At 49.5% G+C, this 24,091-nt stretch overlaps 2 protein-coding genes across 5 annotated transcripts in view; one reads left to right on the top strand and one right to left on the bottom strand.

Moving 5' to 3' along the window:
- The window catches only part of Nisch (nischarin), a 36,779-nt gene extending 25,854 nt beyond the window's left edge, over nucleotides 1–10,925 (bottom strand). For 2 of the 4 annotated variants that reach the window (XM_052733665.1, XM_052733667.1), the window contains exons 1-3: nucleotides 10,753–10,924; nucleotides 8,609–8,692; nucleotides 7,218–7,400 (exon numbers count right to left, since the gene is read on the bottom strand). In XM_052733665.1, coding sequence (XP_052589625.1) covers nucleotides 7,218–7,400; nucleotides 8,609–8,692; nucleotides 10,753–10,851 — 366 coding nt within the window. In that variant the 5' untranslated portion in view covers nucleotides 10,852–10,924. Of the gene's footprint in view, nucleotides 1–7,084; nucleotides 7,118–7,217; nucleotides 7,401–8,608; nucleotides 8,693–10,752 lie in introns of those variants that run through there. The other 2 variants (XM_052733664.1, XM_052733666.1) reach the window with 2 other exon arrangements.
- Nucleotides 10,926–12,451: 1,526 nt separating this feature from the next.
- On the top strand, nucleotides 12,452–15,810 carry Tnnc1 (troponin C1, slow skeletal and cardiac type). The gene is made up of 6 exons (XM_052733662.1): nucleotides 12,452–12,561; nucleotides 14,024–14,054; nucleotides 14,279–14,425; nucleotides 14,736–14,850; nucleotides 15,374–15,510; nucleotides 15,594–15,810. The coding sequence occupies exons 1-6, from the start codon at nucleotides 12,538–12,540 to the stop codon at nucleotides 15,623–15,625; spliced, it is 486 nt and encodes a 161-aa protein (XP_052589622.1). The 5' UTR covers nucleotides 12,452–12,537; the 3' UTR covers nucleotides 15,626–15,810.
- Nucleotides 15,811–24,091: the final 8,281 nt, after the last annotated feature.

Genomic DNA, 24,091 nt, shown 5'->3' with positions numbered 1-24,091 from the left:
AGATAAGCAGTCTACCTTAGTTATATCTCCTCTTTGGGCTTCACATCAACACCACATGGACTACTTAGGCTATTTATATTTTAGCCTGCCTAGTCACAGAGCCCAGCTATCAGTGTACCCCCAAATACACAATGCCGATGCTCAATTAGAAACCCCTAGCCAGTCCCTTTGGCTGGTGCTAAAGAGGTGTGCCTGTCAGTGGGCATTAACCAGGCATTGATTATATGCCGAAGCCATCACCCAGGTGTGATCTGGATACACATGTTACCAGCTGAGGGGCCTTGTCTAGCTTTTATTTTGTGCTAGTAGAAGTCAGACATATATGTGATTCAACTATAAGCAAAAATTCCCCACTGAGGTATTCACATATAAACTTTAAAGACAAACACACCAAGCAGGCTTGTTATCATTCACAACCTCAGTCCTGTGCAACTAAAACAAACTATAAAAATAAAACGGATCTAAAACCAACACTAAGATAGTTGACACTTTCATTTCAAATTTAAAAAAAATTTTTTTTGTTACAGCCAAATGGCTTTAAAATAAGGAAATGATATAAACATCACCTTTGAAGAGAACTGAGTCGCTTTCCTTCCCAGAACAGCCTAGTGTGGTGACATGTGGTGAGCCCTGACCCATTCCTTTTAAGCATCAGATATTCACTGTACAATTTCATGCAGGCTTCAAAAGGCCCCCAGATTATCACCTCCCAGCTCACAAACAGAACAGGGCACAGAAAAGTTAAACGACTAACTTGGAATTAACTGGTTGAACCGAGCAGGTCTGGGAGTCCACTGTGAGGTGTCCTACCTCAGAATGATCATGGTTATGATAATCCATGGGACTGCATTCCACTGAGTCTGGAAACTTCTCCAGACATTCTGGGATGGGCTCCTCACCGTGAGTCTAGGAAGCTAGGAGTACAGTTATCCAGGGGAGTGGGGAACAAAGGTGGCCTCATCCCTTGAATTCCCAGTTCTGAGTTGGCTGGGGAGAGAAATGATGCTTTTTCCTTGTCATTAAAATCCAAACTATGAAAGAATCTAACTAGAACCCTACTTTATACCATATACAAAAAATGAATTCAAAATGGATCAAAGTCCTAAACGTAAAAACAAAACTCGTAAGAGAAAATATAATCATAAATTTTTTGTGATACCAATTAGTCAGCGGTTTCTCAGATATGGCACCAAAAATACAAGTGACCATAATATACAAAAATGAACTTTGTCAAAATCTAAAACATGTATGTTTCAAAGAATACTATCTTTGGGGCTCAGTGGTTAAGAAAACTTGATGCTCTTGCAGAGGACCAGGGTTTAATTCCCAGCACCCATGCAGCTAACAACTGTCCATAACTCCAGTGCCAGGGGATCTGACACTCTCTTCTGGCCTCCACAGGCACTGCTCACATGTGGTGCACAGACATACATGCAGGCAAAATACCCATAAACATAAAATAAAAATAAATATTTTTTAAAGGATATTTTCAAGTAAAGGAAGCCAGATGTGGTGGTACATGCCTATAATTACAGTACTCAGGAGGCTGAGGCAGGAGGATGGTGAGTTTGAGGCCAGCTTGTTCTATATGGTTCTAAGCCAGCATGGGCTATATAAAGACCATATCTTAAGAAACAACAATAACAACAAAATAAAATGGAAAGCTGTGGGTACAGCTCGATGGTAGTCCATGTTCAGTATGTAAAAGGCCCTAAATTTGATCTGCAGCACAAAAAAAAAAAAAAAAAGAAAAAGAAAGAAAAAGAAAAAAGAAAGAACAAACGAACACAGGGTTAAAAACAAAACAAAAAACCTTCATGGAACATGGTTATTTGCATATCACACTTCTGATAAGGGTCTAGTGTCCAGAATATATAAAGAACTCTTACAACTCAACAAAAAGAAAAGAAAACAAAAACACAGGAAAGAAAGGAAGGAAGGAAGGAAGGAAGGAAGGAAGGAAGGAAGGAAGGAAGAAAGGCTAGAGAGATTCTCAGTGGTTATGAGCACTGGCTGCTCTTCCATAGGACCTGATTCAATTCCCAGCACCCATGTGGCAGCTCTAACCTGTTCTAACACCAGTTCCAGGGTTTCTGATACCCTCACACAGACATACATGCAGGCAAAACACCAATGCACATAAAATAAATTATAAAAAGAAAGAAAAAAGAAAACCTAATGTTATAAGGACAAGGGATTTAAATCCATTTCTCCAAAGATATAAATGCCCTACACACTATTAAAAAAAAAAAATCTCAGCATCATTAATCATAGTGCAACTGCAAGCCAAAACCACAATGGAACTACTTCACACCCACTCTGACGTCCAGGATAAAACAAAGACAAGCCCAAGTGCAGGTTAGGATGTGGGGAAATGGAGCCTACACATTGTGACTAAGAATGGAAAATAACCTGGTGGTTCCTCAAAAAGTCAAGAATTACAATATAACTCACCTTCCTCTTCTGGGTCTACCCAACAGGTAGGAAACACATTTGCACAAAATCTTAGGCAGCAGTCCCCCCAGTTCCCTTTATCCAATTTCATTTTCTGTGGTCATTCGTGATCACCGACAGCCCAGAATTATCAAATGGAAAAAAGCCAGAAAAAAATGATTCACAAGTTTTAAATTGCACAGTATTCTGAGTACCATGAACTCTCCAGCTGTCCCACCCTGTACCTCCTGTAACACGAGTCAGTCTTCTGTCCAGCATATCTATATAATATACTCAGCACTTAGCAGGCTGCCAGTCATTAGCGGCCATCTTGGCTACCACAGCATTGAGATGCATGCGTTTAAGGAACTCTTACTTGAATTTAGAATAGTCTGAATATGTGGCAGTAGAGATGTGGGAATTCGGATATGCCCATAAGAGAAAGATAGAAAGTCTCTAGTTTGGTAGGAAAATAAATTAGTTAAGATCTACAGTAAAAATGAGTCTTCTATGCAGGAAATTGTGAAGAAGAAATTCCTGCTACATTTGCTGCAATACTTCAAACTGAGAAAGTTATGGTTAGAATACCTAAGAACTTAGGATAGAAAAAACAATGCATCTGTATACGCATATGTAGGAAAGACACAGACAGGGCTCAGTGTTAGCCTTGGTTTTAGCTGTCTACTGGAGTCCTTGCAATGTATTCACTATCTCAGGTAAGGGGATAATGACTGGATAAACACAATATGGTATGACAGTTCTTCCTTAGCTATGGAGGACACGCTCTAAAACCCACAGAGGCCCAAGACTATACAGTTCATATATTCTGTTCTTTCCTATAAACACATACTCATGATAAAGTCTAATCTAAAGTAAGGCAGAGCCAAATGTTAATACTCTAAAATAAAATTATTAAAGTAATGTTATAATAAAAATTATGTAATGTGGTCTCTTAAAGTATCTTTTTTTTTTTTTTTTGGTTTTTCCAGACAGGGTTTCTCTGTGTAGTTTTGTGCCTTTCCTGGAACTCACTCTGTAGCCCAGGCTGTCTTAAAGTATCTTCTACTTTTACCTTTCCACTTACAGGAAGCACTTCATGGCTGTATTTTGGCCTATCTGAATTGTCATCATTGTGACTCAGGTGTTCTGGGCTATAACCACATAAAATCAGAGTTACCTAGGCACAGCACTGTGACATTTTAACACCTGATAACTGAGATGGCTACTAAGTGATTAGTGGCCTATTAAGTGACTGTGTGTATAATGTGGATACACAGACAAAGAGCTGAATCTTGTGAAAGAGTTCACCACACTACTCAGAATGGTGCATTTAAAACTCATGAATTGTTTACTTCTGGAGTTCTCCATGTAACATTTTCAAACCATGGCTGCCAGTAGGCAACAGAAACCATGGGATGCAAAATCAGATTAAAAAGAGATTTCTGAATGTATATCCAAAGAGTATGTTAGTCATAAAAGGACTAAATGATTAATGCTACAACATGAATGGACCCTGGAAATAAATTAAGTTGCTACACATTATATGAAACACTATACAAAAACAATGAGAATAAGCAAACTCACAGAGACAGAGAGTGAGGCAGTGGGTACCCAGGGCTGGGGAAAGGAAGGGACAGACAGTTACTGTGCTAAACAGAGGGCTGTGTTGGGGGCGATGAAGTGTTCTGGAATTAAGACAGCAGTGTTCATCACCTCACAACTTTGTGGATCTACTGAAAACTACTAAATTGTATACTCACAGTGAATTTTATAGTATGTGAATTGTATCTCAACCTAAAAGCATTTCTCCCTAAACAAAAAGAAAACAACAGCAACAACCATAATGAAGTCAGGTATGTTGGCATCTATTGTAATTACAGTATTCAGGAGGGAGAGGCAGAAGGATCACTGCAAGTTCAAGGCCACCCTGGGCTATGGGACAAATCTTATGCCAAGTACATCTATATAGTGAAAGCCTATCTTAACAAAGTAAAATGTAAGTAGTCCACACCATAGCCTAGGGTTCCCTGGGTCTATCCACCTCATCCAATGACAGCACACAAGAGACAGACATCTCTGGAACAACCCCAGGCAGATACTGGCTAAGACAGATTCCCTTGAGAGTCCCTGCCTGCAGAAAAAGCTGGCGGTGCTCTTAGACTGTGTTCAAAGGTAAAGTTAAAGGAGGAGCTAGCCCAGTGATTTTCAGCTGGGTGATTCTGGCCCCTCCCACCAGGAGAAGATGGGCATTGTCTCCTCTAGAGAACAGAATTTTAGTGGATGGGCCGGGAAGTGTTATAGATGTGGATCGAGGCCAGGGATGCTGTTAAGCAGTGTCCCTCATAGTTGAGAAAGACGACATTGCCATGGCTGAGAAACCCATCTTAATCTAATGACAAGTTAATTACTTTTCAGATCTTCAGATTTATATAGCCTTTGTATATGTTTGATATCAATAATGTCAAATATGTCCGAATAGCTCCAAGGCCATGCTGCAAACCAGAATCACAGAGTTAGGCTGGTCCTAGAACTACTGCAGGAAAGTCTAACTAAAAAGAGCATTCCTGGGGCTGGAGAGATAGCTCAGTGGTTAAGAGCACCAGCTGCTCTTTGGGAGGACCTGGGTTCAATTCCCCGAACCCACATGGCAGCTCACAACTGTAATTCTAGTTCCAGGGAACCTGACACCCACGGCAAACAGTTTTTTAAAAAGTTAATTAATTAAAAAGAGCATTTTAGGCCTTTTCTGCTCAGAGTTGTGCAAGCCTACAGCAGCCAGGAAAACCTCCCCAAAGACAGTCTTAACAACAAAGCTTTATTTTCAAAGAGATGTTTATCAGGTTTCATTCTTCAGTGAAAAATGGAAGGTTTGTGATGTTTATTTGACAGACTTACATAGGCAATGAGAATTTCTTCTTATGCAAGAAAATGTAAAGAGACATTCACAACACGAGATGGTATACAGACAGAGTCTAACGTGTATGGTCCCTTCCAGCTTAGTGGCAGGAAGCTAGCCACATCACCTAATTCCACATCTCCAGGCTCTATTTAGTACTCCAAAAAAGATTTGGGAGTCTTTGCTCTGCAATTTCAAGAAAGATTTATTTTAAAGAAGCCAAGGCCATCTTCATTATTAAGGGGAAAATAATTAAATATTAGATATATGTTATCAGAAAACCTCTCAAAGAAAACCGCTCCACATAGGTCTTCATAGACAACTACATCAATGTGACCCTTTTTCTTGTAAAACTAGAATCCTAGTCTATACACTATTTTATGACCTGTTTCTTTGTGGGGCTTTTTTGGGGGGGCGGGGGGGGGGGGGTGAGACAGAGTCTCACTATATAGCTTTGGCTGGCTTGAAGCTTGCTATGTAGACCAGGCTAGCCTTGAACGCACAAAGATCCACCTGCTGCTGCCTCTCAAGTGTGGGGATTAAAGGTGTGAGCGTGAATGGCAAGGACTTGTTCCTCTTACATATTTATTTTCCCATGACAGTAAGTCCACAGCTATACCAGAAATATAATGTCCAAATGCATGGCTGACCACTTTTTTGTTGTTTTGTTTGTTTGTTTGGAGATAGGAGTCTCATTATGTAGCCCTGGCAAATTTCAGAGATTTGCCTGCTCCAACCTGCTGGGATAAAAGGCATGTGCCACCATGTCCAGCCTTGTTTGGATTTTCAAAACAAGTCTTGATGCACAGCCCAGGCTGGCTTTGAACTACAGTCTGGGAAGTGCTGGAATGCAGATGTGTGCCATTATACCTCCTGGCTTGGCTTGATTTTTTTTTTTCCTTTAAAGAAACTTCTTCCCACCGTTCTCTGTACTGTCTTCAGTATCTTGCTCCAAGTCTTTAAATGACCACCTGTGTTCACATATCCTTTTATGGCTGTCTTACCTTTCCTTAGAACCAATTCTCAGAAGTAAACTGCAAGTGGCTTTTGATATTTTGGCTTCACACTGCTGAACTACCCTTCTTAAGGTCTGCTCACTTCATTATTGTTTACTTTTATTGGTTTTGAGACACAGTCTTGCTATAGCGCTCTGGGCGGCCCCAAACTGGTGACCCCTCGGCTCAGCAGGACTTATTGTGTCAGCAGCAGCACATCAGTCTCTCCCCAGAAGGGAGAGCAGAGCTGCTCTATGACGCAGCTTCGATACACTGGAGCGGGGTATCTACCACGAGCCCCATGATGGCAATTCACTGATTAAGAATGACTAACTCCAGGCTGGAGAGACGGCTCAGCAGTCAAAAGAGCAAACCGCACTTACCGAGGACCCCAATTCAGTTCCCTGGGTGACTCACAACCTCCTGTAACTCGAGCTCCAAGGGACACAACATCCTCTCTGATTTACATGGTGTTTACACTGACATGTACACACCCCACAGAAATGTACAACACTAAAAATAAAAGAATCTTAAAATGGAAGAATGATGAATTCTCTTGTTAGTGCTGAGTCTGAGCCAGCACTGCAACAGTATGTCTATACAGGTATTCCTTCTTTCTAGTCCGTCCTCACCCACTAGGAGGGAAATCCACCTTCAAAATCAAGAGAGATTTTTGCAAAACAAAATGCCTTGGAGTAGAAGAAAATGCGTGGCCAGTCTGACTTAACATAAACCCACCAACAAACATGATGTGCTCCACCTGACCGCATTCCTCCATCCTCTGTCCTCAGAGTCAGGGTGCAGTCTGCTTCCCCTCAAAGCTGAGGTCTGTGCCTTCAACTTTGGTGGCTGTGGGTGGGTAGGCAAAGTTGAGAACCTCAAAGGGAACTTACATAGAAGTGGAAATACAAGAAGTGGGCCAGAACTCTGGGAGCCACATCGGGGAAGGTGCCCAGGAGAGTCTGCAGGTACACCTCCAGGTCCTTCTCCCTTTTCTCTACCAAGCTTCTTGAGTTCTTTCCGATTATCTTTTTGGGTGGAAGTAGACTTTTGTCAATTTTTCTCTCTGCAACAAGCTGTAAGAAAACACAAGCCTATCAACCACAGACCAGGAAGCTCTGTATCTCTGTGAGATCCAGGCTGGCAATGGTCATATCTTCTAAGCCACTCCTGGTAGCAGGACCAGGATTGGTGCTCCAACTAATGCACCTGGGGTCTGGCCTCTTCCAACCCAAGCAGTATTGGAAACACTACTATAATTCCAAGTGAGAAATTCCATCTTCAGTCTTTGGGGACATTGAGAAAAGTAGTGCTTCAGGTCCCCTGAAGTTTGAAAACTAAAGGAGTCCGTGCTATGTTTTAAGACACTCTCACTGTAAACATCCCACAGAAAAGCAGCTCTTTCTAAAATCAAGGGAAAAAATATAACCTCAATCTGTTATTAAAGAGTAAAAATATACTTTGTGGAACAAGTTCAAAATTGTGCTCGCCTCAGGAATATGGCAATTTTAAAATCAAAATTTAAATATACTACTCGAGAAGGTCTCATACTAGGGCTGAACTCCTAGGACTAACCAGTTCTTTTGTGAGATGCATTAAGGAGCTGGTCTACTAAAGTCAACTACAAAGCCCATGAGATGGCTCATCTGGCAAAGGCGTTTGCTGCTGAATCTGATGATCTGAGTTCAATCCTCGGGGCCTATGTGGTAGAAGGGGAATCAGCTCTCTCCAACTGTCCTCTGACCTCTATAGATGGGCTGTGACATGTGTGCACCCCCTCCCACCTAAAATAAATACATAAATTATATATATATTATACATTTATTTTTAAAGACAGCGTTTCTCTGTTTAACAACCCTGGCTGTCTTGGAACTCACTTTGTACACCAGGCTGGCCTCAAACTCACAGAAATCTACCGGCCTCTGCCTCCCGGTTGCTGGGATTAAAGGCATGCACCACTATGGCCAGTCATAAATAAATTTTTTTTTGTTTTGTTTTTTGTTTTTTGTTTTTCGAGACAGGGTTTCTCTGAGTAGCTTTGCGCCTTTCCTGGAACTCACTTGGTAGCCCAGGCTGGCCTCGAACTCACAGAGATCCGCCTGCCTCTGCCTCCCGAGTGCTGGGATTAAAGGCGTGCGCCACCACCGCCCGGCTTAATTTTTAAGAAATTAGCAAAAAATAGATGTGGAGGCAGTTCTGCCCTAAAATTAATGTGTGGCACAATGGAGACTCGGTCCTCAAGCCCCTAAGCCCTGAGATGCAGGTTCCCAACTCCTCAGATTACCTTTTCGTGTAGGTCATGGAAGTCACTATAACGATGCTTGATTGTCCACTCGTGGTTGCCATCAGTAACCTTTATGATATAAACCTAAAGGGAAAAATGATTCCTTGAGGCAAGGGAACCCTGCCCCCACAATAGTTGCAAAGTATTCAGACCCCACTCCCCCAAAATCCAGAGTCAGGCATCCTTCCACATCCATTGTGCACCCGACCCCCCTACTGAGCAGTGGTGAACCAGCCTTCCTCAGCCTCCCCCACAGCCCTGTGAGGTCTGGAGTAAGGCTGTGCTCTGGTCATCGGGAAGGAATGGAATTGTGACTAGCTCAACACACCTCCTTAGACCTTGACCTCCTGCCTCCATGTAATTCAAAACTCAATCTGAGCTGTAGGTAAGGCTGCCCCTTCTAAGGGAGGTAGAGCAGAACCCTGTTCGGCAGGACCAGTGTCTCTGCTATACATCTTTTCAAGTACTCTGACTCCCTCCCAGAACAGGTCTTCAAACAACATTTTCCACTGACTGATTTTGAATTCTGCTGCTGAACCAGGAGTTGAGGCACCACCACGCTCCTACAGCAGTGGTCCAATCAGCCTTAACGGAAGACAGTACGGTTTTGGTGGTTAAGAAAACCTGGGTTCAAAAATCCGGCTATCCCATTTCCTGGGTGTGGCTTATGTGCAGCTTATGTAAGTAACTAGGTACCTAAATTCTCTCTGGGCCTCAATTCCTCCATTTTAAAACCCGGTAGGCTTAAGGATCAAGTAAAATAATGATTATGAAATGATTTGTGCAGGCCTAACATCTGACAAAAGACAGGTATGTTAATAACATCTAATGCAGCACACCCAGGGACATGATGGTGAGCTTCGATCACCACCTTGCTCCCTGTCACTTAGAGGAAGGACAAAGCCCCGAACAGAAGAGCTTTTGGAGATGAACCTCTACTGATTGCAGCTAGTCATAGTGGAGTGACCTCATCCCTTAACTAGATGAGCAAACCCCATGGTCCTAGCTCCCCCCCCCCCCCCCCCCCCCGCGTCTGTGTAGCAGGGAAGGGTGAGTGGGAATAGTCATCTAGGCTGATTCCTCTGACCCCCAGAGGCAGCCATTTCTCTAGCACCAGCCTGTTGCTCCAGGAGCCACCCGCCATAATTCCACCGCGACAGTTCCCCTTCCTTACAGGGGGGAGAAGGGCTAGAGGAACAGCCCTCAGGATCCGGCATAGGATGGGAGCCAATGGGGTGAGGCAAAGGCAGGGCCAAGGCCCTTACCACTGTCCACCCTCCTGGGAACAAAGGACAAGGAGACAGGCTCTATGAGCCCCCACCACAGAACAAGTTTTCACCTGGCAGGCCTGGCATCCTACCCTATCCAGACTCAAGAGGGCTTCTAACACCATCACCATAACTACCTTCCTTTTTTTTTTTTTTTTTTGTCGGGCCTCCCTTGTAGCCTCCAAGGATACGTTAGAAGCTCACTGTCCCTCTTCCCTAAGCCATGAAGTCCCCTAAGGTTTGTAGGTCCTGTACTTCAGCCTTAAGGTAACTTCTCTTTTCCCAACGACTGGGGTCCATTTCTTTCCCACCAGACCCCCAGGGCTCATTCTCCCCCATCCCTCCCTCACTTCGCAGGGCTGATCTGGCTTGTGTGGGGGTGGGGGAGAGATCAAGATCCGCCCCTTCTCCTTCACCACCTGAGGATCCCCGGCCCTTTCCTTTGGTTGCAGCTATCAGGGACCACCCCTTTCGAGTCCCCTTCCTCCTAGACCCTCTATCAAGAGCTCTTAGGCTGGCATCCCTCCTTGCCTGGAGGATCTAGAGGGGCTCCATCTTATCTACACATCCCTTCCTCCCCAGGTCCTCCTTTACCCTCTGGTTTCCTCCCACACAAGTCTCCTTTTCTGACCGCGCACCCTTTCTCCCAACCCCCTCCAGGCGCCCCGCCCTAGAACCTCCTCCAGGACCTATGCGACCCGGCCCCTTCCTCTGAAAACCCCACTGCTAGGGCTCCCTCGTCGCCATCCCACAACCTTCTACCCTCTCGGGGATGGGCGACCCAGGCCCCTCCTCGAGCCCCCCCCCCCGACTCGGACTCCTGGTTCCAGGCGCGATGCCCGCTCTGGGTGCCCGCGTCCCCCCACCACAGCACACCGTGTACGTGTCCACGAGCTCGGAACCCACGACGCGCGCCTCCTTGGCCGGCTCGGCCTCCCGCTCGGGCCCGAGGCTGAGTGCCGCCGCCGCCGCCATGTTGCGGGCTCCGCCGCTGCCGACGCCCGGCGCAGACTGGCAGCAGCAGGGGGCGGGGTCAGCGTCCCGCCGCCCCCCGGCCCCCGCCGCCCCCCGCCCGCACCCGCGCCGCCATCTTGGCCCCCACTGCCTTCCCGCGCCCTCGCCCCGCCCCTCGCCCATAATTGACAGGACTCGCCAGTGGCGCGCATGCGCAGCTCCCGCGCGGGCTGGCCTAGCTGCCTTTTGTATTACCTGTGTGGCGTCTCGCTTCTCTTGCGGTTGTTGGTTATTGTCCGTTAGGCCCTCAGCAACGGAGGCTAGAGGCCAGGGGCCTTCTGAACTCTCCGAAGTCAGTCTGCTTCGCCTGGCCTCAGTTTCCAGAGGGGACATGACTAGGGTCTCGCCTGGCTGTTAGGCTCATTCCCTGTGTAGCAAGAGCGAGATGGAGAAGATAAGAACCGGACTTGGAGCTGGAGCAGGGACCAGAGTGACTCTCTGAGACTCGGGGAGTCTGTTGTCACATGTAGTGATGGAGAATTGAGTGTGGTGGTTCTGCATTGCCCAGCACATCCCCGTTGTGTGCTAGGCTGCAAACCGGAGTGTTCACGGGAAATGTATATGAAGCAGAGGTACAGGTGAGGGGAAGGGATATGTGCTGCCCATCTGGTTCCCCAGATGACATCCTGCAAGAGCTCAGATTGAGGGGGACCCAGACTGGCCCTGGACACAAAACCTTCAGGGCTTGAATGAGCAAACATTAGCCATGGGGACTAGCTGGAGAAGAGATGGCCCAGTTGGAGGATGAAGGAAGAGAATCCTGATATAGATAGGATTCTTTAGGAATACTTGTTGAATCAGAGAGCACTGCTGACTCAAGTCCAAAGTGGACATTGCTCTCCTTGAGAGACAGAAGGCTGGGGCATGGCCGATCTGGCTGAAGGGCTCCAGGCTAGCCTATCCTAGGTGGACCAGTTTCATGTTATACTCTGAACCTTACGTGGGAGGCTTTTCTTGGCAGGGTTTACACTGCTAGCCCCTGTTTGCATGTTACCCCCTCCCGAGAGATGTAATATGAGGCAGGGGCTTTCTGTAGGTAGTCACTGTCTGTTTGAAAGCTTGTTTCCTCATCTGGAAAATGGGGGCGTTGCCACCCACCTCTCTGATTGCAGAGAAAATTAACCCATTTTAGGGACCTGGCTGGCCCACTACTTCACATTTCCTGTCTGGGACTGGACCCCATGTTTTCAGTCACTCAAGAAACTTTTCTTGGGGGCTGTTGAGATGGCATATATATGCATTTCGGTGCTTGCTGTCAAGCCTGAAGACTTGAGTTCAGTCCTGGGAATCTGGGTAATAGAGAGAAATAGATGACTCCTGCAAGTTATCCTCTGATCTCCTACATGCACACATAAATAAATATAATAATAGGTTTTTTCTTGAGCGTTCACTGTGGGGTACAGGGAACAGGTGGCAAGGGACCTGGTCCTTATGGTCTTTCATAGTTCCTGGCCCAGGCAGAGGATACAGGGACTCTGGCCAGCCTGAGATTACAGGGACCAGGGGAGGGGGTGGAGGATATTACAGGCAGTGGTGGGCTGGGCTGGGAATGCAGCAGGAGGTGGAGGGAGGCAGGGCTATTTAAGCCCAGGCTGAGGGCTGGCTGGCTGGCAACCCCAGTAGCCTGTCCTGTGAGCTGCCTCCAGCATGGATGACATCTACAAAGCCGCGGTGAGAGATAAGTCTTTAAAGGGTTGGGATGGGTAGGTCCACTGGGGGTTCACTCAGCTCAGAATGGGGGGCGAGGGTGCCCCAGGGAAGTGATGGAGGACTCGAAAGAGGCCCCACACAGCTGTCGCTAAGCCCCTCAAAGGAATAGTGGGGCTGACATTTGGAGGGTGCAGAAAAGGAAGGAGTCTTGGGGTCTGGAGAGGGACTGTCAGGGTGGCTAGAGGATGTGGTCTCAGCTTTTCGCATCCTGTGTCACCCTCTGTTTCTAGATGTCTAGTCTGTCTCTGTCTTGGCCACACCTCTGTATTTGTGTGTCTATTCTTTAGGCCTTTGGTCCTTCTCAGGGTCTTTCCACCTCTGTTCCCTCCTCACTGTCTCTCCGAGTCCTTGTCTCGCTGTGTATCTCCAGCCCCCACCCCATTTCCACCTCTCACGATCTGCTTCTTACATGCTCAGTTCTGCCACCCTCCTCTAGCCCCTTAGCTGGCGGAAGAAGCTTTAGAAGGTGGGAGGCAACTGTGAGGAGGGCTGCAGAACTTAAATTCTGGGATGGGGAAGGTGCTTAGAAGGTCCAGGTCTGGGGAGAGGTAGGGGAGAGGGAACAGAAAGCTGAAACCTAGTCCTTGTAAGGTCTGGCAGGCTCAGGGCTTAGGTAGACATTGAGGGTGATAGGAGTCAGGGCTAAAGAACATCACCCCAAGACTCTGCAATCTCCTGGGGACCCTGAGGGGCTTTTGATACAACCACTACCTGCTCCAGGGACAAGAAAATCTTGGCAAACAGCTGTTCCCAGAGACTTCTCCCCCAACACCCAGAATATGGCCCCTCTTGTGAGCAGGGAAGGGCTGCAGCTGGTTCCTATGGTATCCTTGCCTATCTTGTAGGAGTCCATGGAGCTGGAGTGTGGGGGGGTTAGCCCTCCACCCAGTGTCCATACAAGGCCTGGCGGGGCTGGGAACTAATTTTGGCTCCCCAGGCAGCACCAGTAGGCCAGGGGGGCAGATAACACTGCCCCACCCCCCACATACCAAAGTCCCCAGAACAATCACCAGGTTTAACTTTGTCCTCCTTTAAAAATAGCTCAGTGGCCACCCTGGTCCGGTTACAGAGGGAGGCTTTGCTCACCCCCACATTAGTTTTATTGTCTCAACCTGAGGGACAGCTGTCTCTTAGGCCATGCAGCTTAGGTTTCATTAGGGTGATCTAAAGGACATGGAATGGTCATTGAGTATTGTTACTCAGGACACCTTGCTCCTGGAAGGGGTGCCTGCCTGTCATCTTGGCCCCTAGCCCAGCCTCTGGAAGATCAGCTGGGTCAGGAAAGGACTGAGGACTTCCTCTGTAACCTGGGAGTGGGTGCCTCCTTCCATTCTCAGTCTTCCTACCTGTGGAATGGGTCAGTCTCTACAGCAGTCTCCACTAAGGCCTGAGTCTGGGTCCTGAGTTCCCTTTTCCTCTCTAGGTAGAGCAGTTGACAGAAGAGCAGAAGAATGGTAAGTGTCACCCATTGAGGGGACAGTGTGGCTGGATGGAGGGTATGTGGGGATGCCTTTCCAGGAAAGAACCCCAGATTAGAGGCCACAGTCTGAGGGTTCTCCTTGCTATGACTTCAAAGAACTCTTGGAGGGAGGTGGGCGGTCTGCTGGTGGCCCCAGGGACCTGGGTTTCTAGTGTCCCGACTGCTGATCCCATCCCATCACCCTACCATTGGACACAGAGTTCAAGGCTGCCTTTGATATCTTTGTCCTGGGTGCGGAGGACGGCTGCATCAGTACCAAGGAGCTGGGCAAGGTGATGAGGATGCTGGGCCAGAACCCCACACCTGAGGAGCTGCAGGAGATGATCGATGAAGTGGATGAAGATGGTGAGCCCCTTCACCCACTCCAGTCTCCCTGGGCTCACTGGCCTCCAGCTCTTAGCCATCTCGTCCAGAGACTCAGCAAAGAGCTTGTGCCTGTAATCCCAAGAAGGCTGGGGCAGTGTGGCTGTGAGGAGTCTGAAGCCAGTCTGATTGGGTCACATGGGGAGCTCCAGGCCAGCTTGGACTACAAAGCAAGATTCTGCCTCAAATAAGAAGAGTGGGCAAATGAACACACTAGCCCTGCAGGGTTGGTGTGGGGAGGCCACTGCCTGAGTGCTAACCTCCTCTCTCCGGCCCTGCTATCTACCCACAGGCAGTGGCACAGTGGACTTCGACGAGTTCCTTGTCATGATGGTTCGGTGCATGAAGGATGATAGCAAAGGGAAGTCTGAGGAGGAGCTCTCGGATCTCTTCCGCATGTTTGACAAGTGAGAACATGCTTGCCTTCTGACCCTGACCCAAGCAGAGCGTAGAAAGGGGTAGTCTCAGCTGGGCAGTGGTGGTGCACGCCTTTAATCCCAGCACTCGGAGGCAGAGGCAGGCCAGTCCCTGGGTTCAAGGCTAGCCTGGTCTACAGAGCGAGTTCCAGGACAGCCAGGGCTACACAGAAAAGCCCTATCTTGAAAAAAAAACAAAACAAGAAAGGGATAAAGAAAGAAAGAAAGAAAGAAAGAAAGAAAGAAAGAAAGAAAGAAAGAAAGAAAGAAAGAAAGTGGTAGTCTCCGATCCCATGCTAGATACCCTGCAGTCAGTCTATCTCCCATCCTGTGTGATGAGACACTAGACATCTTCTAGTCTCCCTGCCCTGTCTCCTGGGGTTGTATGTGTGCGGTGCCTCTTCCCTCCTCCTCTGCCCCCTCCTGAGCTCTGAGGTGCCCCCTCCTGAGCTCTGAGGTGCCCCCTCCTGAGCTCTGAGGTGCCCCCTCCTGAGCTCTGAGGTGCCCCCTGTAGAAATGCGGACGGCTACATCGACTTGGATGAGCTGAAGATGATGCTGCAGGCTACAGGCGAGACAATTACAGAGGATGACATTGAAGAGCTCATGAAGGATGGTGACAAGAACAATGATGGCCGAATTGACTATGATGGTGAGTGGGTGGGAGGACCACCCTGCTGCTCTTCATCCTCTGCCCAGCTCTTATCTGACCCGTACACGGTCCTCTTTCCACAGAGTTCCTGGAATTCATGAAGGGTGTGGAGTAGACATTGACTTTGCACAGAGTTGCCCCCACGCCTGGCCTCCCTCTCCAGACAGACCCTGTGGTACCAGTACAACTGGATTCTCTAGACTCTGAACCTGGTTGTGTCCTTTAATCTCCCCGCCACCCAACCTAGACTCTCTCCCCTTTCCTGTCCTGGGGAATGCAAATAAATCCTTGCTCCCTAGAGGTTGGTATCTTGCTCTGATTTTCCTGGGGCCACAGTCTTTTCTCAGGGCTCCCTCCTGCCTGATGCCGTCATCCCTGTCAGGCTGGCTGCAGAGCCTGTGTTCTGACTGCTCAACCCACCTTCTACCAGAGGACTTTCACTAGGTCAGAGATGCCTTGCTCTGTGCCTTGCTGAGAGCTGGGCCCTGCAGCAGCCCCAGAGCCTGCATTGTTACAAGTTCATGAAAGGTGTGCAGCCGACACTGACCTTCACTAAAAGCTGCCCATTCCCACCTCCCACTTTAGCCAGCTCTGGGATGGGGGTGAGCTGCCTGGGTCAGCCAGTATGGCAGCCAACAGATATCCTCTGAGGGGGAGCAGTTAGTTCAGTGGGTACTGGGTGCTCCTTGGCACAGCAACCTCTCCATCCTGGTTGGAATGAAGCTAAATCTCGTGAGATCCAGCAGGCTTATGGCACTAACTATCTCCCGACTGCCTTGTATTTCTCACCGGGAATACTGACTGACTCTTGGCCTCTGATGAGCATGTAGTTTACTCCACACTCTGTCGTTGATTTTACAGATGAAGACCCAATGGCCCAGAGAGCCAAGGTCATCTGGCAAATCTACAAGAGGGCTTAGCCACGTTGCCGCCAGCCAAGGACTCTGACAGACTAGGTCAAATGGACCTACTGTCTAGCTCCTTGGGCCCTCTGAGATTGGCCTCCAGTCACCTGTCTGATCTTTTTCCCTGACAGGAAATGAAGGCCTGAGGTCTGGAGATATCCCCAGCTTAGTGGGGGTGCCCAGGTCAGAGCTGCAGCCAAAACAGTGAGGGGGGGATGTTGGGGGTTTGCAAGGAAATGGAGGTGTTGGTAGCAATGCTTTCAGAACAGACAGCTGATAATGACAACCAGGCTCCAGCCAGAATGTCAGCAGCTGTCCTTGCTCCGCCCAGCTACTGTACTGCCTCTGCACCTGTGCCCCAGCCTCAGCATTCTCCAGACAGGCTGCACATTCCAGAGAGAGTCTTGGAATTCTAGACATGCCTCTGGCTGGGCAAGAGTTGTCAGGAGTTCCCAGTCCCTGCAGAGCCATGGGAGGAGTGGAGAGGGGATCCCTGCAGGCCTGCCCTTGGGATTGGGAACTGGAGAACTTAGGGTCCTATGAAGATATCCAGAGTGACCCAGTGAGGATGATGTCCCAGAGGAGGAGAAGCCACAGTGAGTGGTACAGCCTGCCAGTGCGTCATTCAGTGGCCTCTGCTTCACACACCCTGTCTGCAGTATAGAGCTAGATGCTGTGGTATATCAGAGCGAGGCCTTGTTCCTAATCTCAGGATCTCTAGCCAACTCTGGGAAATGAAAAGGCAAAGGAATTCAGTGAGAAAGCAGCATGGTGTGGTAGCCTGACACAAAGTCGTCCTGGGATGTTTCCTGGAAGAGGAAGTCTTGGGCAGAACCCCGAAGAACACCAATGAACCAGCTGTGGGGCACAATGGGAAGACTTGAAATGGGTCTCGAGCAGGAAGGCAGCCCTGGGACAGAAGCTGAGCCCCAGTTACCTCAGGGAGAGGTGGGCAGTGCCTGGCCTCCTGTTCTGTAGTGCTCAGAGAACGATCTGCCGTAGTCTGCCTTTGGTTTATAAATGAGTTTATTAAGTATGTAGCAAGCAAAAGTAAAAGAATAGTCACAGAGAGAGAGAAGCGGTAGCTAGCAGGACATTATCCAAACATCCGGCAGAGATGCTCTCTCAGCCCCACCGAGAGCAAACAGAGGACAAGGCCATCAAACTGGAGACTTATAACCATCCAGCCCAAATCAGCTGGGGAAGCCCTGCGTGGGCAGCTGTCTGGAGTTCCCAGTCCAGAGAGTCTTGGGTGGTGGAGACCGTCTCCGCGATGAGTAAAAGAACATTGCCGCAGATAGACAACGTCCAGTCAGGTTCGGACAACATCAGCCCAAGCCAGCGGGACAAACTGAAGAAGGCAGCAGTTCCCAGCTGAGCTTTCTTCCCCATGGCTTCTCCCTCCCTCTCTGCTGGCACTCTCCCCCTTTTCTTCATTAATTACATTTTTTCCTTTATTTTACATCCCCACCACAGTTTTCCCCTCCCTCCTCTCCTCCCCTTCCCTCCCCCTGCCTTCCCTCTGCCCCCTCAATTCACTCTTCCTGTTTTTGTCCAGAAAGGGGCAGGCCTCCCATGGGTGCCAACAAAGCATGGCATACCAAGTTGAGGTAGGACTAAGTTCCTATTAAGTCTGAGCAAGGCAATCCAGTATGAGGAGTAGGTTCCCCAAAGCCAGCCCAAGCGTTAAGGACAGGCCCCGATCTCACTGTTAGGAGTCCCACAAATAGACCAAACTACACAACTGTCACGCTTATGTAGAGGGCCTTGATTGGTCCCATGCAGGCTCCCTAGCTGTCGGTCCAGAGTCTGTGAGCTCCTATGGGCCCAGGTTAGTTGTTTCTGTGGGTTCCCTTGTGATGACCTTGACCACCCCACCCCTCCACCCCACTGGAGACGTTTTACATCATAGGATTAAATAAAAGTAAAATCAGTTGGAAACGGCTGACCTTCTGGCTGTTCTCAGGCACAGTGTTTTTTACTTTTAGATTGTTTTAACTATTTCTCTCCTGTTGCAGAGCTAGGAGAAAGTTTGCCACAGGAAACATTTTGGAGAATATTTGAAATAAGCTTGCTGGAGTCTGGGACAGAGGAGCTTCCCCTGGCTCCCAGGTTCTACTTCCTACAAGCTTAAACAGCACACAACAGTTTACTAACATAACAGACATTACATGCTCCCGAACATCTCAGCTTACGAAAGGAGTGAGGCATTCTTGGGGCTGCAGAGGGAGAAGGGCTGATAGGCCAGGACGCCTGCCAGCAGCTGGGTGAGAAGGCGGGGTGGCTCTTGGTACTGTGGGATGCAGGAGCAAAGGGGCATGGAGGGTTTGGGGGAATGTTTTGAAATCACTATAGGTAGAAATTGCCGAAGGCTTGAACTTGAGAGGACGAGGGACTCCAGGGTGACCCTTAGAGTTTTGGTCACGTTGACATTTCTTGAGATATGAACGCCTGGGGAGGCACAAGTTTAGATCAGAGGTTTTAGGGATGGAAATTTCTTTGCATCCAGTTTTGGTATTTATCTTTTTGTGAAATTCTAGACTTTAAAACATGTAGAAGCCAGGCGGTGGTGGCGCACGCCTTTAATCCCAGCACTCGGGAGGCAGAGCCAGGCGGATCTCTGTGAGTTCGAGGCCAGCCTAGGCTACCAAGTGAGTTCCAGGAGAGGCGCAAAGCTACACAGAGAAACCCTGTCTCGAAAAGAAAAAAAAAAAAACATGTAGAAATAGCACAAAATACTCCCATTTTCAGGCCAGGGAGATGCTGCAGTGGATAAAGGCACCTGCTACCAAGCTGGTGGATGACCTGAGATTGACCCCTGGGACCCAATGGACACAGTGTTGTTACACTTGGACTGCTTTACTGTTCCCTCCTGTCTCGTAGAGAACTAGCCTGTCCCAGGAGGGATGCTGGGAGTGGTTATGAAAGTTGTTCTCCGACCTTCACACATGCACAGTGGCACACTTGCACCCGACCCCACCCCCATGCACATACACAAATGTATAAACGTAAAAAGATCCAAACTACTCTCAGCTGTCCTCTGGCCTGCTTTAGCAAGATCTCACAGGGTAGTTCAGGTTAGCCTCAAGTGTGCCGTCCCCCCACCAAGGTCACAAGTGTGCTGTCCCCCACCAAGGTCTCAAGTGTGCCGTCCCCCAACCAAGGTCTCCAAGGTTGTTCAGGTTAGCCCCAAGTGTGCTGTCCCCCACCAAGGTCTCCCAAGTGCTGGGACTATAATGTGAAAATTATGCTGGCTTGGACTTGAGTTTTCCTTTTGTTTTGTTCTTTGAGGCAGGGTTTCTCTGTGTAGTCCTGGAACTTGCTCTGTAGACCAGGCTGGCCTCAAACTCGGAGGTCCACCTGCCTCTGCCTCCTGAGTGCTGGCATTAAAGGCCTGTGCCACCACCACCCGGCTGAACTTTAACATTTATTTATTTATTTATTTATTTAGTTAGTTAGTTAGTTAGTTAGTTAGTTAGTTAGTTAGTTAGTTAGTTAGTTTTTCGAGACAGGGTTTCTCTGTGTAGCTTTGCGCCTTTCCTGGAACTCACTCTGTAGACCAGGCTGGCCTTGAACTCACAGAGATCCGCCTGCCTCTGTCTCCCGAGTGCTGGGATTAAAGGCGTGTGCCACCACTGCCCGGCTGAACTTTAACATTTTAGATAACCACAAGACGGTGCTCAAACTGAGGGAATCAACGTGAGCATCACACTGTCACCTCACCTGTAGACCTGACTGAAGTTTTGTCAGCTGCCCAGAGTTCTGTTCCTGGATCAGCCACTGTGTGGTGAAGATGACATCCGTGTATTCAAGCTATCCTGACTCCTTGTCGATTTGCGACGGTTTCTCAGTCATTCTTCCTCCTTTAAGACCTTGATTTGGAAGGAGTACAGGCTCATTCTGGTGTGTGTGTGTGTGTGTGTGTGTGTGTGTGTGTGTGTGTGTGTGTGTGTGCACTCTTGGGTGTGTGTGTACCCACACTCTTGAGTACATGCAGAAGCCAGAGGAAGACCCTGGGTGCCTTGCTCTATTGCTCTGCCTAATTCCTTTGAGAGAGGTTCTCTCACAGAAACTGAGCTAGGCCAGCAGCCCCAGCAATCCTTCTGTCTCTGTCTGCCCCCAGCACTGGGATTGCAGGTGCGTACGTGGCCATGCCTGACTTTTTATGTGGGTCTTGGAGGTCAAGTTCGGGTCCTCACGCTTGCCCAGTAAGCACTCTTATCCATTGTTCATTCTGTCTGTCTGTCTATCTGTGTGTGTGCATGTGCGTGCGTGAGTGCGCGTGCGCGTGCGCGTGCGCGTGCGTGTGCGTGTGCGTGCGCGTGCGCGTGCGCGTGCGTGTGCGTGTGCGTGTGCGTGTGCGTGTGCGTGTGTGTGTGTGTGTGTGTGTGTGTGTGTGCAGGCCAGAGGTCAGCTGCAGAGGGTTATTTCTCAGGTGCTGTCCAGCATCTTTTCTGAGACAGTCTTTCACTCACCCTGCGAACTCACCGGTGAGGCTGACGGAACAGTGCACCCCAGGGACCGCCCTGTCTCTACCTCCCCAGTGCTGGGGTCACAAGAACCTGCCACCACACCTGTTTTATTCAGTGGGTTCTGGGGTTCACACTCAGGTCTTCGCACTCACAGAGCAGGCACTTTACCAAGCGAGTCACCGCTCCGGCTCCCAGCCTGGTTCTTTGGTAGGCTCTCTCAGGGTCCGGGTGGGTTTCCTCAGGAGAAATTTTAGGTGGGGCAGTTTAGATGGCCTGACTACAAGAAAGATGAGGAACCAAAGCTGAGATGCTGGGACGGGCTGGTGGGGAGACGCACAGATGGGAGCTAACAGAGGGCGGAGTGAGAGCCAGGAACATGGGTGTCAGCAGAGCCGGAAACCCTTTTCCAGTTTTGTAAACCATGAATGAGGGCCCCAGAGAAAGCGGCAGAGACCGGGTGCCTGAACCTGACGTGAGCAGTTGGGTAGGACACATGGATGAGAGTTGATGGGTGACAGAAACAGGCCTGAGTGACGGCTAGTGGCTCCAGGGTTTTGGAATTAGAGCCCTCCCCCATTCCCTTCCCTCTCACCCTCCTTCTAGGCCTTAGCTATCTGGGTGGGAGGGTCCCAGGGGGCAGTAGGATGAAAGTCAGACTAGAGGGGCCTGAAGAGAGTGAGCAGTGGTCTGGGAGACAGGGAATGGTGTGGACAACCACCAAAAATCAGAGGAATGGGCGGGGTCCACAGGAAGAACAGGGACTAGGGAGAAGGATGTTTGAGGATGGGTGGGGAATGACCGGTGTGCTGATGGAAACAACCCATCGAGGGCGCTGGAGAGGCTGGGCAGCTCAGCCACCATTGTCCACAAGGCCGGGCCATAGTGCTGGGCCCAAGATTTAAACTAGAGGGGCGGGCAGGTGGCCTCTAGTTTAAATCTTGGTGAAAGACTGTGGTACGGGTGTGGGTGTGGGTGTGGGTACTGAGTGTGGTGGTAACGCCCAGAGGAAGGGAGACATGTTCCAAAGATGCCCACAGGAAGGCATGTCCTGGGCGGCCACTTGAAGAGTGCCTGAGGTATGTGTGGGGAGAGAGAGGTGATGGGCAGTGACTGGGGAGGGGACAGAGTCAAGCCCACTGTGATGGCTAAACCTGCTACACAGCTGCCTCTTTGCCTGGGGCTTAGCAGTGAGAACTGTCCAGAAGGGGCATTAAGGAGAGAGGGAATGTCCCTGCCATCCCTGGCTCTCTTCATCAGCTGCCAGAGGTGGGAACCATTCTGGGAGAGATGAAGGAGGTCATAACCCATTCATTGAAGGGAGTTCTAGAAAATGCCATGGCAGTTGAGGACAGAAAAGGGGGAGCTGTTCCTTCCAGGCCTCGTTGCCTCAGAAGTGTACCCAGTGTATCCACCTGGTGGCACCTGCTACAAGAACACACACATGCCATAGGAATCAGTCCAGAGATCCCAAGTGCCCACCAGCTAACGTCACAGCACTCACATGCATCACCTATTTCTGGCCTCTCCACTGTGGAGTTTTGTCGTTCTTTGCCTGGATAGGGCTTTCTCCGCGAAGCCTCCCTTGATTTTTTCCATTAGAAGAGATAGCCGGAGCACCTTTCCTGCTTCTGTCTCTCTGTATTGTGGTGTCTAGGTAACTGCCTGATTGCTCAGGAGCAGGTTCCAGCACAAACCCGGATTGGCGATTTTGATCTCTCATGAAGTTCCATCTTTGTCCATTAGGTGGCACCAGGGGTCTGTGCGAGGCTCCAGCGTGCCTTTGGGTCTGCAGCTGAGAGGAAGGAAGGGTCCTTTGGGAAAGGATCCATATCCTGCTGCTTAGACTGGGGAACCGAGGAAGAAAAGGAGAAAGGGAGGGATGGAGAGAGCAACAGAGGGAGAAACCTGACTGAGTCCACACAGCTGAGTATGGGCCCCCAGGCTCTGTCCCAGGCTTTTTCTGCCCACCCCACATGCCTGTCCTGATAGACGCAGGCCTCCCTACAGCCACAGCTAGGGTCTGGCTGAGTGCAGACCCCCGGGGTGGTGGCCTGAGGAGGCACCCTGCTCACACTCTCAACTTGCGGCCACATGGTGGCTGAGGGGCTTGTCTAGCTCAATTTCAAGCAAGACACAGAGCCTCGGCCTGGGCTAGGTACAGTGCTTCCCGTGGGAAGTAGAGGCAGAGCGTCTCCACCTACTGAGACTCCAGGGTAGACTCCACTGTATCAGTGCCCCGACAGGCACCATTCTTCAGTGTATAAGTTCATATCCAGGACGACTGGTCCCTTGGCCTCAGGAGGAGAAGGCAGACCCAGGTTGTGAAGGGCATTGGTTAGAGCTCTTGAGCAGAGTCCGAGGCAGGGGTGGGTTGGGGCCACTTGCTAGTGTCTCTAAGCAGCCCCTGGTCGACTTCCAGGTAAAAAGCCCCCACCACATTAATGTTCTAGGGTCCAGGGGAATAGGGAGGTGGAATTGTAAGCCATGGGTTCTTCTCATGCTGAGCCAAGGGCTAATCTGTTTCCTTTCTGGAGATGAGACAGAGAAGGGAGGTAGGGTCCTGGGATTCCCACCCTCCAGGAAGCCCAGAAGCAAAAGAGGGCCCCAGGGTTGATTGGAGTCAAGTCTCTCTCCCAACAGCTGCTCATGGATTTCCTGCCACCCACCTCCCAAGGGCTCAGGCCACTCCATCTGGGAGGCCCATCCTACAGGCATTTCTAGAATTCTGGGAGCTCTAACTTTGAAGGTCATGGATTCTGAAAGGAGGGTGTGGGGTGGGGTGAGGTAGGAGCTGGGGGTGGTGGAGACAGAAACTGCTCTGAAATGGTGGTGGTGTGGGGGTTCCCGCTTACCCAGATCCAGTTCCTTGCCTGCCTCCCCCTTGGCTCCTTTTCATGCACTCCTCACTCGAGTTTGGGGCAGAACAGTGAAATCTGGTGGAACTAAAGCATGTAGGGCCCATGGGCTTGGGAAGAACTCACCACCACCCACTGTGCTCTGGCCCCTGGGCCTCTGAAAGACTGCAGGCCTGAAGGAAGCAAGAAAATGGAAGGTCCCCTGGGCTTTGGATAAACCTTGTCCCCACCTCAGGGAAAGCCTGCTGAGCTGAGATGGAGCCTAGGAGATTCAGGGAGGGGCTATGGAGGCTGGGGAGGTCTGCGTAGGTGACCTTAGGCCAGTGGTTCTCAACCTTCCTAATGCTGC

The sequence above is a fragment of the Peromyscus californicus genome, unplaced genomic scaffold, assembly GCF_007827085.1.
Source record: "Peromyscus californicus insignis strain IS unplaced genomic scaffold, ASM782708v3 Scaffold_12__1_contigs__length_115047231, whole genome shotgun sequence".
Classification (NCBI taxonomy): domain Eukaryota; kingdom Metazoa; phylum Chordata; class Mammalia; order Rodentia; family Cricetidae; genus Peromyscus; species Peromyscus californicus.
This window is presented reverse-complemented; position numbering and strand designations above follow the sequence as displayed.

What these genes read in the sequence shown, in the direction of transcription:
- Tnnc1 (XM_052733662.1), top strand. Translation starts at nt 12,538, where the DNA reads ATGGATGACATCTACAAAGCCGCG. An exon ending in GACAGAAGAGCAGAAGAATG is followed by an intron (nt 14,055 to 14,278) that starts GTAAGTGTCACC and finishes CATTGGACACAG; the next exon opens with AGTTCAAGGCTGCCTTTGAT. An exon ending in CTCTTCCGCATGTTTGACAA is followed by an intron (nt 14,851 to 15,373) that starts GTGAGAACATGC and finishes TGCCCCCTGTAG; the next exon opens with AAATGCGGACGGCTACATCG.